Source organism: Podarcis raffonei, chromosome 2, assembly GCF_027172205.1.
Source record: "Podarcis raffonei isolate rPodRaf1 chromosome 2, rPodRaf1.pri, whole genome shotgun sequence".
Taxonomy (NCBI): domain Eukaryota; kingdom Metazoa; phylum Chordata; class Lepidosauria; order Squamata; family Lacertidae; genus Podarcis; species Podarcis raffonei.
This window is the reverse complement of record NC_070603.1, coordinates 30,374,834-30,387,033: the sequence shown is the minus strand read 5'-3', so window position 1 is coordinate 30,387,033 and position 12,200 is coordinate 30,374,834. Positions and strand designations below refer to the sequence as shown.

At 40.8% G+C, this 12,200-nt stretch overlaps 1 protein-coding gene across 1 annotated transcript in view; it reads left to right on the top strand.

Annotated features, from left to right (window-relative positions):
* The window catches only part of LOC128407329 (E3 ubiquitin-protein ligase RNF213-like), a 98,028-nt gene that overhangs the window by 29,511 nt on the left and 56,317 nt on the right, over window positions 1-12,200 (top strand). Inside the window, exons 12-20 of the mRNA XM_053375552.1 lie at window positions 1,008-1,203; window positions 3,318-3,373; window positions 3,914-4,067; window positions 6,031-6,159; window positions 7,702-7,800; window positions 9,217-9,339; window positions 9,984-10,167; window positions 10,629-10,802; window positions 11,925-12,083. Coding sequence (XP_053231527.1) covers window positions 1,008-1,203; window positions 3,318-3,373; window positions 3,914-4,067; window positions 6,031-6,159; window positions 7,702-7,800; window positions 9,217-9,339; window positions 9,984-10,167; window positions 10,629-10,802; window positions 11,925-12,083 — 1,274 coding nt within the window. The remainder of the gene's footprint in view (window positions 1-1,007; window positions 1,204-3,317; window positions 3,374-3,913; window positions 4,068-6,030; window positions 6,160-7,701; window positions 7,801-9,216; window positions 9,340-9,983; window positions 10,168-10,628; window positions 10,803-11,924; window positions 12,084-12,200) is intronic.

Genomic DNA, 12,200 nt, shown 5'->3' with positions numbered 1-12,200 from the left:
CCCTGACTTGTAGTCTTCTTCACTACCTTCCTTAGAGGATTTCCAAAGGTTTTCTTATGACAAGAAGTAGAATGGGAATGTTTCTTACAATAAAGGAAACCATCTAAGATCAGGATTTTCTTGTGTTGGTAGACTTGTGGTCAACGTGGCACTCACAGGTGCCAGTGTGCCCACCAGTCCCTGACGCAATTATGTGTGGCACATACAAAAGGCCCTTCAAAAATCCGTGGTACATGAGAGACTGGTTGCTATTCCTATTCTGTTCCTCTTCTACATTGTGCAATTGAGATATCTCTCCTTATTCATCCACCCTCTCAAAAAATACATCGGGGTGGAGACCTAATGGGTACGTTAAGAAAAGGTGGCCTCTTAACCAGGTCCTGAGCTGTATCTTAAAAATTAGTACCAAAATATTGAGCTTGGCCTGATAGCAGATTGGATGCCAGTGCAGATCCCATAAGTAAGGTATATTATATGCTGGCAGCATTTTGACTTCACAAGTTTATCTACCTGCTGTGTTCTCCACCAATTGTAGCTTCTGGGCCAATTCCAAGGGTAACCCACTTGGAGCACATTGTAGTTGTCCAATCTTGGGTTCCAAAAACATAGGCAATTGTGGTCAAGCTATGTCCTGCTTCAAAGGATAAGGATGCCAGCAGCCGGTACCCACTTGCAGAATAGTCCAGAGAGCAAAGTCAGATCACAGAAGAGAAACCAAGCCCAATCACAGGCCAAGGTCACATAGGGAAGTCAGATTCTCAGCAAGGAACCACAACTAGTCAAGAAGCTGGAGGACAGAAGGTGTTCAAGCAACTTTCCTGAGGGATTGAAGGTTTTTATCCTGGTTTCAGCCACCTTCTTTTTCATTTTGATCTTCCTGACCATGCAAAAACTTGAGTGTACTCACTTTGTAGTATCCTCTTGCTCACCATTTCTGTTTATTTGCCATTCTGATCTATATATTGAATATCTTATCTTTTTTCTCTTTCTTTTTTTCTTTTTAGTAGACACTTGCTTACACTAATGAAAAATAAGAAACATTTGCTGAACGGAGACAGAGCACTGTTCAGGTCATGGTTCACGCTGCTGCCTCTGGGGGACTTGGTTGAATTTATCTCCGAGTTTTCTGCTTATCCGTTAGATTGTCTTCTAGGAACCTTTCATCGACTGAAGAATTTGCAAATCGTTTACCGTAACTTTGAGGTTTGTTGTTTAATTCTGGTTCATTTATAGAAGATCACACCAGCACAAGTTATAATACCTCAGCTCCCCACAGTAACCCTTCAATCAATCAGATCTCATTATTTTTAAAATAAAGAACACTGGTCTTTATCCTGATAGTTTGAATGAGAAGCCATAGAATTGTTATGCATGAAAGGGACATTGAGGTCTCTTGATTAAAACAGCCTTAAGTGAAACAGCATATTTTATGGGGAATGAACCTTTGTTATAGTCCATACATAGTGTTCCCTAAAATATATAGTCATACCTTGGTTTTTGAACAGCTTAGTGCTCGAACGTTTTGGCTCCCGAACGCCACAAACCCAGAAGTGAATGTTCCGGTTTGTGAAATATTTGGAAGCCGAACATCCGACGGGGCTTCTGCCGCTTCCGATTGGCTGTAGGAGCTTCCTTTAGCCAATAAGAAGCCTTGCTTTGGTTTCCAAACCTTTTGAAAGTCAAATGGACTTCTGGAATGGATTCCAAGGTATGACTATATAGATATTCCATGGATTCCCTAATCAGAACTGTATAGGATTAGTATTGACTGATCTATAATCTAATCTAATCATGGTTACTCTGTCAGGACTGTGTCATGGGAATGCCCTACTCCAGCCTTTTCTTCTCTTTCATTAATCATACCTAGGGCTGTTTGGTGCAGCAATCTTAAAATTTAACACTGTTTTTTTAAAAAGAACACCTAACACTTAATAACTCAAACCATATAGATTCCAAACCTGACAAACCTAACCATAGTTATTGTTAAGATACACCTACAAAAAGTTCAAAACCAAATTATTATTATTGTTTATTAAATTTGTATGATGCCATATACCCCCGGGTCTCAGGGAGGTTACAACATAAAATCACAATATAAAAACACAAATGGTCTTTTTTAATAACTCCAAACCACATTGCCAAATTCATTTGGCAAATAAATAAATCTAATAAGTTATACTGATTTTAATGCATCAATAAGTTACTGAGGCTGAAATCCTGTACTTCTGGAGTGAGGAATCTTTTCAGCCTGAGAGCCTAATTCCCACATAGACAACCTTCCAGAGACCACAGGCCAGTGGTGGGCGGCACCAGAGGAAAAAGTTGGTAAAACAACAGATACTGTATAAGGTAACTTCTGAACAGTAAGGTACATTCTAGCTATTCAAATGCCAGTTTTCTATACCAACCCATCCATCCTCCCAACTAGGCAAATGAGGCTAAATTATCACAGTTCAAGGAAGCATTACAGCCAGGGAAAAGCACGTGAGGAGGGGATAGAGCAAGGCGAGATGAGGGGCGTGGCTTGGGGAGAGTCCCAAGGGCCTGAGGTTCCATATCCCTACTACAGTGAAACCTCAGTTTTCGAACATAATCAGTTCCGGAAGACCATTTGACTTCCAAAATGTTTGAAAACTGAAAGTGGAAGCTTCAGTTCAATAGGGAAACTCAAAACGGAAGCCGCGTCTGAAAAACATTAAAAAACTGGAGCATTTACTTCCAGGTTTTCGGCGTTGGGGAGCCGAAACGTATGATAACGGAGGTGTTTGAGAACCGAGGTTTGACTGTATACGTACTTAATCAGAAAGAAAGTCTTATCTAAATCCGTGGGACTTGGTCTTTAGTAATGTGTATATCAATCCACTGTTAATATGTGACTAAAAGTATTTGTGGAACTAGTTCCCAGGTGGTTGAAGGGGAAATTCTTGAGGATGCTGCGTATTCTTTTGGATGGTAACAGCTTGGCGTGTTTGGAGTGAGACTGCTCCGGAGTTGGCCAGCTGGAGACAACTCCACAATTCATGGCTGCCATTGCATAAAATACCTCTTGGATCTCTGTGCCTATTATAGAACTGTTTACCATTAGTTCCACCTCTCATTAGCTGCCCTGCTTTCTGCCCCACCAGACCCAATGAGCAGTGGCCACCGTTGAGCCAAAGCCCTAACCTAAATAAGAGCTTTGAAGCAGGAGAGATTAGTAAGCAAAGAACGTAACCAGATAGATCAATTTCATTCTTGCATGATTTGAAGGTGTTTTGTACAACATTCTAGTAAGAAATGATTCTGGTTCTCTGGCTTAATTTTTATTGCTTTTATAGGAAATAGAAAAGCTTCTGGAGATGGTGATAAATATCCTCTGTAATACACAGAATGGGTAAGTAAAAGTTGTACATACCTTCCTTAAACATGCTTATCTGGAAAAAGTCCTCAAAGCACAAAACGGAGTCTGAGAATATAGATTGCGATACAGTTATAGAAGGATTACAAAACATTTAACTGTCTCTAAAGAATCATTTTAATAGTTATGTCCTTACAATTATTACCTAGAACATTATTACCTCAGTTTTCATAGCATGCTCTCTGCCTTTAGAATCTAATTAGATGTGTTAATTCGCTTAAGTACAGTACAAGTTTTCCTTAGCTCTGCTTTACTAGTTCTTTAATTGTGAATGATCTCAATTTGTCAGTTTCTTTGCTAGTTTTATCCTTGCTCTTGTTATTAAATTATGAAATGTGTTTCTCCTTCTGCCAGTAATCTAGTATCTTTTCACCCCGCCACATATGCATATAATCTGCATGCAGGGCTGCACAGTTTCAATAATTATTCACATTCCATAGAATCTCAGAGGTAAAGTCTGCATTAGAGAAGCAATGCTTTCTGCACCCACAGTAATTAAAGTATTTCACAATTTAGCATGCTGCAGCAGGACTCTTGGAACTCGTATATGACAGTCTGTGTAAGACTTCATCAGATGATATGCAGCGAAGTTAAAATGGTAATGCGATACAATATACCAGCTTCATCTGCTGCGATTTTTTCAAGGATTCTTGGACTTGCACCTTCAGAGGTGAGAATTTCTATATGATTTCTATACACATTTTTTGTGTATCTGCATATTTTTCTGTGTTCTCCTGAACCAAGTCACCAGTCCATCTGGAAGAGATTCTGTAAGGAAGCTCAAAATGAAGGGGAAAATAGGCTAAGTTTGGTCCCCCTATGTCTGATTGCCTTACTTTACTGTTGCCCAGTAGGTTCAGGAAAAAATGTAAAGTCTTCACACAATGTATTATTTATAAATGTATACGCCACATTTCTACAGAATTACACAAAGGTGGCTTAAGCAAAATTGACACAGTACAAAATAAGCTACCTAAAACAAAGAGAAAATGCAAACTAAAAACAAAACAAATTAAGGAGCAAAACCAGCAGAAACTAGAAACAAACAATCACCATTTTAAAAGCAGATCACAGAGTAGAAGATTAGGAGTCACAACACTGCAATCTCTTCCCCTTCTATGTTTTGTTTTGTGTTTGTTTGTTTTTTTGCCAGCATTAACCAGAGTTCCTTCTTAACTGATATTGACATGAAATTCCTTACAAGATATGATGGGCATGAGCTTAGGTGACTTAAAAAAAGAAAAAGACTCTAGATCTGTCAATGTCTGTTACAAAGATCCCAAATGGAACCTCTCTATTCAGAGAGACATGATACCTCTGACTGCCAGATGCTGGGGATTGAAATGAGATGGCCTTAGCTTCATGCCATTTGAGTTATAGAGGTGCATGGTTGGCTGGTATTGGAAACAGAATGCTGGACCAGATGGTGTCAGTGAAGATGCTAAGTGGACCTCACTTGGGATGGCCACCTCTTTTTCTTTTGTAATGAACTGTTTTTAATGAACTGCAAATGGACAAACTGTGGTTAGTGTTTACTACGGTTTATTGAAAAAGCAAACTTTAAGTAATAATTAATGATCCTGACTTGTTTCAATAAATACTGATTGACGCTAACTATAGTTCATGCTTTAGTAATAACAACAAGCTGCAGTTAACTGGAAATGGATACAGTGGAGGAGCACAAAAGCCCAAGCTTGAGTATGTAATGTTAACTGGTTTAAACATCTGCTTAAATTGCATTGGCTAAAGAAGATTCTCTTTACTCTGATATCTTACAACTTCTAAATGAATTTGTATTAATAGTTCTAAAATCTAGTTTAGAATAGATCCTTAAAAAAATTTTTTTTTAATTACTGGCAGGTAAAGGTGTTTTGTGGGATGCGGGTGGCACTGTGGTCTAAACCACTGAGCCTAGGGCTTGCTGATTGGAAGGTCAGCGGTTCGAATCCCCGCGATGGGGTGAGCTCCCGTTGCTCGGTCCCTGCTCCTGCCAACCTAGCAGTTCGAAAGCACCTCAAAGTGCAAGTAGATAAATAGGTACTGCTCCGGCGGGAAGGTAAACGGTGTTTCTGTGCACTGCTCTGGTTTCACCAGAAGCGACTTAGTCATGCTGGCCACATGACCCAGAATAACTGTCTGCAGACAAACATCGGCTCCCTCGGCCAGTAAAGCGAGATGAGTGCCGCAACCCCAGAGTTGTTCGTGACTGGACTTAACTGTCAGGGGTCCTTTACCTTTTTAAAAAAGGTGCTTAATTTTAACCAAAATCTGGAATGGATATTTGTATATGTGAAATACCACCCAGTGCCCAATAATATGGGAGATGCATAAAGTAGAATGAAAAGTTGACATCTTTCTCCAGTATCAGTACTATCTCTCACTATTTAGGTTGTGTATTGCATTCTTTTTTTAATATATAGAATATTCTGTATTGTCTTAACCTCTTTATTATACCAGAATGTGCCTACTGGATTATACTTGAAGGAGGGAGCAGTAAATGCTGGGGTGGGGAGAGAGAGAGAGGAATGGAATCGATAGGAGAACTGTGTGATAAAAACCAAAATGTAAAAATCTCAATAGTGGTAGGTTGCATTTGTATTCAGCAGTTTGTAACTTTCCCTTTTGCATAATAGGTTTCAGAAATATTCCAAAGGCTCTGTGAAGATACCAGGACCTGGTTTCGTCAAGTTTTGACAAAACCTTTGCTAGAAAGTTGTTCATATTCCTCTTCAGTTACATTCACATTTCCAGCAGAACTTAAGGTTTGTATTTTGCAACTACAGCTATCCGAATCTTTGTCAGTACGCAGTGTTTTTTTCCTTTTAACTCAATGAGTTTTTTTTAGCAGCTGCCCTTACTTCCTTCTCATACCTATGTGCTCCTTCTGACATGTTAAGAAATGTCAGAGAGTTTATTGTTTGATAGCTTAAGATCTGTGGTTTCTGTCACACCATAGATACAAGGTTTACCCATCCAAAGTTGGTTCCAGAGAGCCCACCCTAGAGTCACTGTTGCTCAGATGCAAATCATCGAAGCCATGCAGAGAGAGAGAGATAGTGGAGTGCCACTCATTTCCAAACTGGGAATATATCCAAGTTAGTGTGGTGGCTCCTCTACATAGAGCAGGGGACTGCCAAGCTTCTCCTTAGTCCAGCACTTGAACCCAGCAGTTGCACTGTGTTCTAAGAGAGAGATTCTGTACTTCATAGTGACTGAGAACCCAGTGCTTTATTGGTGTGCAAAAATGACCAGTCATAGCCCCTAGCCTAATTATAAAAATGGTGGGAGGAAGAAGAAGAAAAAGAGTTTGGATTTGATATCCCACTTTATCACTACCCGAAGGAGTCTCAAAGCGGCTAACATTCTCCTTTCCCTTCCAACAAACACTCTGTGAGGTGAGTGGGGCTGAGAGACTTCAAAGAAGTGTGACTAGCCCAAGGTCACCCAGCAGCTGCATGTGGAGGAGCGGAGACACGAACCCGGTTCACCAGATTACGAGTCCACCGCTCTTAACCACTACAGAAAGTTTGTGTGTGAGAGAGAGAAAGAAAGAGAGAGGTGGGATCTTAACGTATTCTCTCTTAGAGGTCACAGACTAGGAGTATATGCTCAGTAGAAGAAAGCATAGAGGAGTAGGCATGTTAGCTAAGGACTGGTGTACATGCCTGGTCCCAGCTTTTTAAGAAAGCCTGAGTAGGTTTCCCCCAGAGGCTCGCCAAACACTGTGGGGCAAAGGTGGGACAGTTGCTTGCCAGTTTATTTGACAACAGCCCATTACAGTTCCATTTCTGCCAGGTAATCCCAGTTGCAAGTCAGTAAGCATCAAGGAGAGGTGTAGTCCTCCTTTTGCATGTAGTCTTGAAATGGGCCTCTACCAGGTAAGGTGGCAGGTGAAGGAAGGTGAGGCTGGCATCTACAAGTCTGCCACTGCCAGGAGCCCATGGGGTAAGTTGGCAGCCCTAGTGGACCCTGCAGAGGCCTCACGAAATGACTCCTCTCTTGTCAGATGCTGATGTCGCTGATGGGGATCTGGTCACTTATTTTTTGCCACTTTTTAAAAGCTCCTGTGAAGCATGCAACCTGTCTTCTAAAGATGCAGGCATTATCCCTGTCGTCTTCATCATTCCATTTTTTGTATTTTTCACCTACTGGGAAAGAGTAGGGGATTGTTGTCGCAGGCTGCTCTTTTCTTCTAACAAGAAGAAAAGAGGGCCTTGGCCAGGGAGAACCAAGGGCCTATAAATACAACCCCCTTCTGCTCTTAATTTGGGTTAATTTAACTGAATAATAATTTTCTTTCTTAGGCTTGGGATCATTTTTTGAAAATAGACTTTGCTAATACAACTTTCACAGAAGAGTGGAAGAAAACTTTAATCACAGATATGGAAGGCAGAATCAAAAAGGTACTGAGATGAATATATTGTATCATGTGAAATGGAAACTATCACATTCAATCTAAATCAGGGTTGGGAAACCTTTTCCCCATGGCTACTTTTCAGCAATGAGCAGTGCCAAATATGTGTGGCCAGAGTTGAAAGTGGGCATGGCCAGCCCCACAATATTACACACCACCTTTTCCTGATGGACTCTAGAGCCAGGTAGCCTGTGTAAAATTATGGCATACTAGCCTAGACAGGAAGTGTCTCAATTAAATTGCATGTCAGTTCCTCCTTCCAGGCAATCTTGTTTCAGGAGATGTCTGCTGTCACTCCATGTCACTTTCATATTGAGGAAAGATCCTTTTCCTTAACAGAGCTAGGAAGCTTGACCAGCAGAGACAAGCAGAGAGTAACTTAAGTTCAAGTTACAATCCCTTGTCGAGCCTCATCTTTTGCTGATCCCCATCTTTTTTTCTGGGTCAACACCTGGCCTTACAAAGGCAAATGGATAGGGAAAGGCAGTCTTATCAAGCCAACCAAGCCACAGCTCTGGCCCAGATCTCATTAATGAAAGCAATCTTATCAGGCACTCGGAGAGACCCAGTGCGCAGAAATCTTAAATGAAGTATTGAATGGCCAGGTCCCCTTCTTCCTCTTTTTCAGAATCTCTCCCTCTGCCCTCGACCAACATAAAGCTTCTCAAATGCAAGGTGGTTCTGATGCACTCCTCCTTAGGAGCTTAGTGAAGAAGAGGCCTCTCCCCAGTTCTGCATATCAGGAGACCCCACCCTGGGTCATCAGAGAGAGATCTCCCTGCTCACAGAGACACTCCAGGCCCTTTACTCCCTTCCCCTATGAACCACTGATGCCAAATGCAATGTAGGGTAGCGGCAATGCAGTTCCTTATCAGATAATGACTCTGAGCCCAAGCAAGAGCAGCTGCCGTGGGAGCAGAATTGTATGTCCCTTGATCTCTTTAGTCCCTGTCTCAGCTGAACTTACATTCCACTCCTGGAGCAGCTACCTCTTAAAGTGCAACTATTCCTCCCATCCATCAAGGTGGCACAAAAATCTGTTTTGTCATTCCTTAAAAAGTCTCACCTTTTTGCAATGGACAGTGCCACTTAGCAATAACAAAAATCCTCCAGTTATGCTAATCCACAGTACAGTACAGACTGGAGGATCATCAGGGAGTTTTTAAAGTTTGATGTTTTATTATGTTTTTATGTGTTGGAAGCCGCCCAGAGTGGCTGGGGCAACCCAGGCAGATGGGCAGGGTTTAAATAATAAAATTATCATTAGTTACTATTACTAGAAAAATATATTTGCTTTGTTTTATTGTCCTAAATTACTTTCCCTCCATGTTTTCCTTATCTGATAATCTTAAATAACTGGAACCAGGTAGAATGTTTTCCTTTTCTTTTTGCTTTTCCCTGATAGGAATCTGCTGTTAAACAGATTAAAGCCTACTGCTGTTGCCATGAGGAAATGGAACAATTTGATCCTATGATTAGCAAAGCTTTTGAAAACTGTGCCATAGATGCTATAAAATTAGCATACCAGGTACTATATCTAAAATCTTCTGAATCCTACACTTATTTTCCAAGTACTGTTACTTTGTTGAGATTATGCTCCATGTGCCTGACTGTGGGAGTAAGCAATAATAGGTTTGTGATTCAATGCCACAGGTAAATCCAGCTTGACTTCCTGGATTGCCAATCAAGGCAGGCTGACAAATCATGTAACTGGGAGCCATTTTTGTGTGGATAAACCCTTCTCAGTGACAATCCTAGGATTACAAAGTCATTCCTCAACTGTATTTTTGTCTCATCAAATTTAAATCGATTTCTATTGCCATATAATTTACCCTTTGGGAAAGGACAGCAAATTATTTGGCAAATCTCACAATGAGCAGATCTGTGAAAGCAAGTTCCTTTTGGAATCTGTTGGATTGGGCTGCATTATGAATAGTAAACTTTTTAAAATGATGTAGCAAATTTGTGAAAATAAAATGACAGACTCATCGATATCTAATCCTGCCAGGTCTGGCCTGCCCATGAGGCGAGGTGAGGCAGTTGCCTTAGCGACAGGCTCGAGATACCTGGAGAAGGTGTTTGCCTTCTCCAGGTATCCAGAACATTTACATTGCCTCTAGCGGCAAAACATCCAGGGCCCTGAACCCTCTACATATTTTGCGTCTTATGTAGGAACAGACTAATCTCCTTGAACTGATATCTCATTACAATTTGAGCAAGCTGGGTAAACTTGTATCCGCTGCCATCATAAAATCATGGCCAACTGATGTAGCAGGGATGCCTATAAGAGATTTGGAAGGCGTGCTGAATCATCTGCTTGTTTGGCCAGACATCAAGCATCTTTTCATCTTCAATGGTAAGTGCAGCTATCATTTAATGGGTAAAGTTCTGGGAGCAGGTGGGAAATATCTTATTATTGAAAGGAGCACAGAGGGTTATTTAATATCAAAACAGAGTTGAATAGAAGGACATTGTAGAAAGGATTGTAGAATGTATTGGACATTGTAGAAAGGAAAAGTCAGTTAAGGTTTAATAACTGGTAGAGGATTTATGCTGAAACACAAATATTGTGCGTATTGCAAGAGTATGATGTTGCAGGCTATTGCAATTCTTTTATATTTTATTTCTTCTGACGAATAATGGGTCACCGTTGTTGTAAGTAGGGCAGCAAACTTTCAAACTGTGTGTAGAACAGAGAGAAGTAAGGAAACCTAAAGGGGTCACCTTGCTTCCAGCTGCCATGGGGGATGAAGTTATTTTAGCACCTAAGGACAAAGGTTGATTGCTTGTTTTTAAAATACCTGACTGATCTAACAGGTGTGGTTGGAAACATTCTGGACCAACTTACTGAAGAAGCCCAGGAGCTAATGGCCAGCGCTGACTCTGTATATACGAAGGTTTCTGATGAACTCATGACAGGCCATATCCTAGTTAAACATTTAGAGCTGGTTTTAAAGCACAAGAAGCAGTTTCTGTCCATTTGGGAATTAAGTAAGTGTGTTTATCTATATATATAAAGGGAGAGATGTGTAAAATATAGGACCGAAGTCCAGTTAAGAAATGCTAATAAATGTTACTCAATTAAAGCATATCCATTTAATGTCAATTTGAATTTGCATATCGTTTTAAAACTGCATTTCTGAAGCAGATATAGTGGCTTTGTGTTTAGTTGACACATGTATTGTAGCTGTCATTTGCCAAATTCACATTTCGTAGTAAGCCAAACTATGGCTCACCAGGACCATGTGAATTTGTGAATTAGGAGTTTGCAGCCTGGTCTATTTTACTCCCATTCCATGCTGAGCTAAGCTAAGGTTTGGTTTAGTGTATTGCCTGAGCCCAGGATTATGGTTAAGCTCCTCCTCATTACAGACTGTAGCCAGTGTTCGTTCCATTCTCCAGTAGCCCACACATTTGCAGAGTCCCAGTAAGTCATGGCTTAGCATGACATGCAAACTAGGTTCACATACAATTAGCATGCCTATTGTGTGTGAAAGATGGGAGAATATTTCTTCTAAGATAGTGATTGCTATTTGTAGCCTTTTATAAGGATGGGGTGGGATTCAGCTAATGAGCCCTACCAGTGAAAGCCTTCTCAAGGACTTCCCCTAGCACTGTGGACCTTTTTTCACATGTTCCTTCCCCTGTGTCTCCCTTGTCCACTCCCCTCCTCCCCCCAAATAATTGGCTCAGTGGGTTGGGAGAACCCTTGGAACAGCATGCAAACAAAGGAGAGGGCATATTGCTCCATCAGACAAGCAGAAATGCTTACACTGACAGAGCAATCTGCTTACCACTGTGTTGTGTTACTCCTGCTGTATTAAAGATATTCCTTCTTAAAAATGAGTGCACCCTTTGGTTGATCTTTGTTTTTATCCAATCGTGGGATAGGAGACAAGGGAAGCACTTAAGCCTGAAGCTTCACCTGGGCTCAGGGTGGCTTGTGCATGTAATGCTAAATCACAGTTTAGTGGTATTTGCACACCAGCTGTTGAGAAGCAGAGTTCTGGAATGCTCTTGAGCTTATTTGGGAGATAGTGAGTCCAAGTTTTGTAAAAGGAAAGAAAATAGGGATTTTGTGCAAGTGATTGTAATTGGCAATTTTCATTTCAGGGCCCAAGCATATTTCGCTGTTTGATGAAAAAGAGCACAGATCAAAACTAGAAGGAATACTTGACTTGAGGCTGCAAGAACTACTGTGTGTCAAGAGGGAGAAAAACTGTTTGGAATCCCTCTTGAATATGTGCAGGAAAGTGCAAGAGTATATAAAAGGTATTTTTAAAGGGGGAGGGTAATTTTAAAACTCTGGCTCTGTTAGTTTTCCTTTGCAAAGATTGTTAAAGATTGGGAGTGGAAATAAACCGGAGAATGAGAATGTCCCAGAACTCT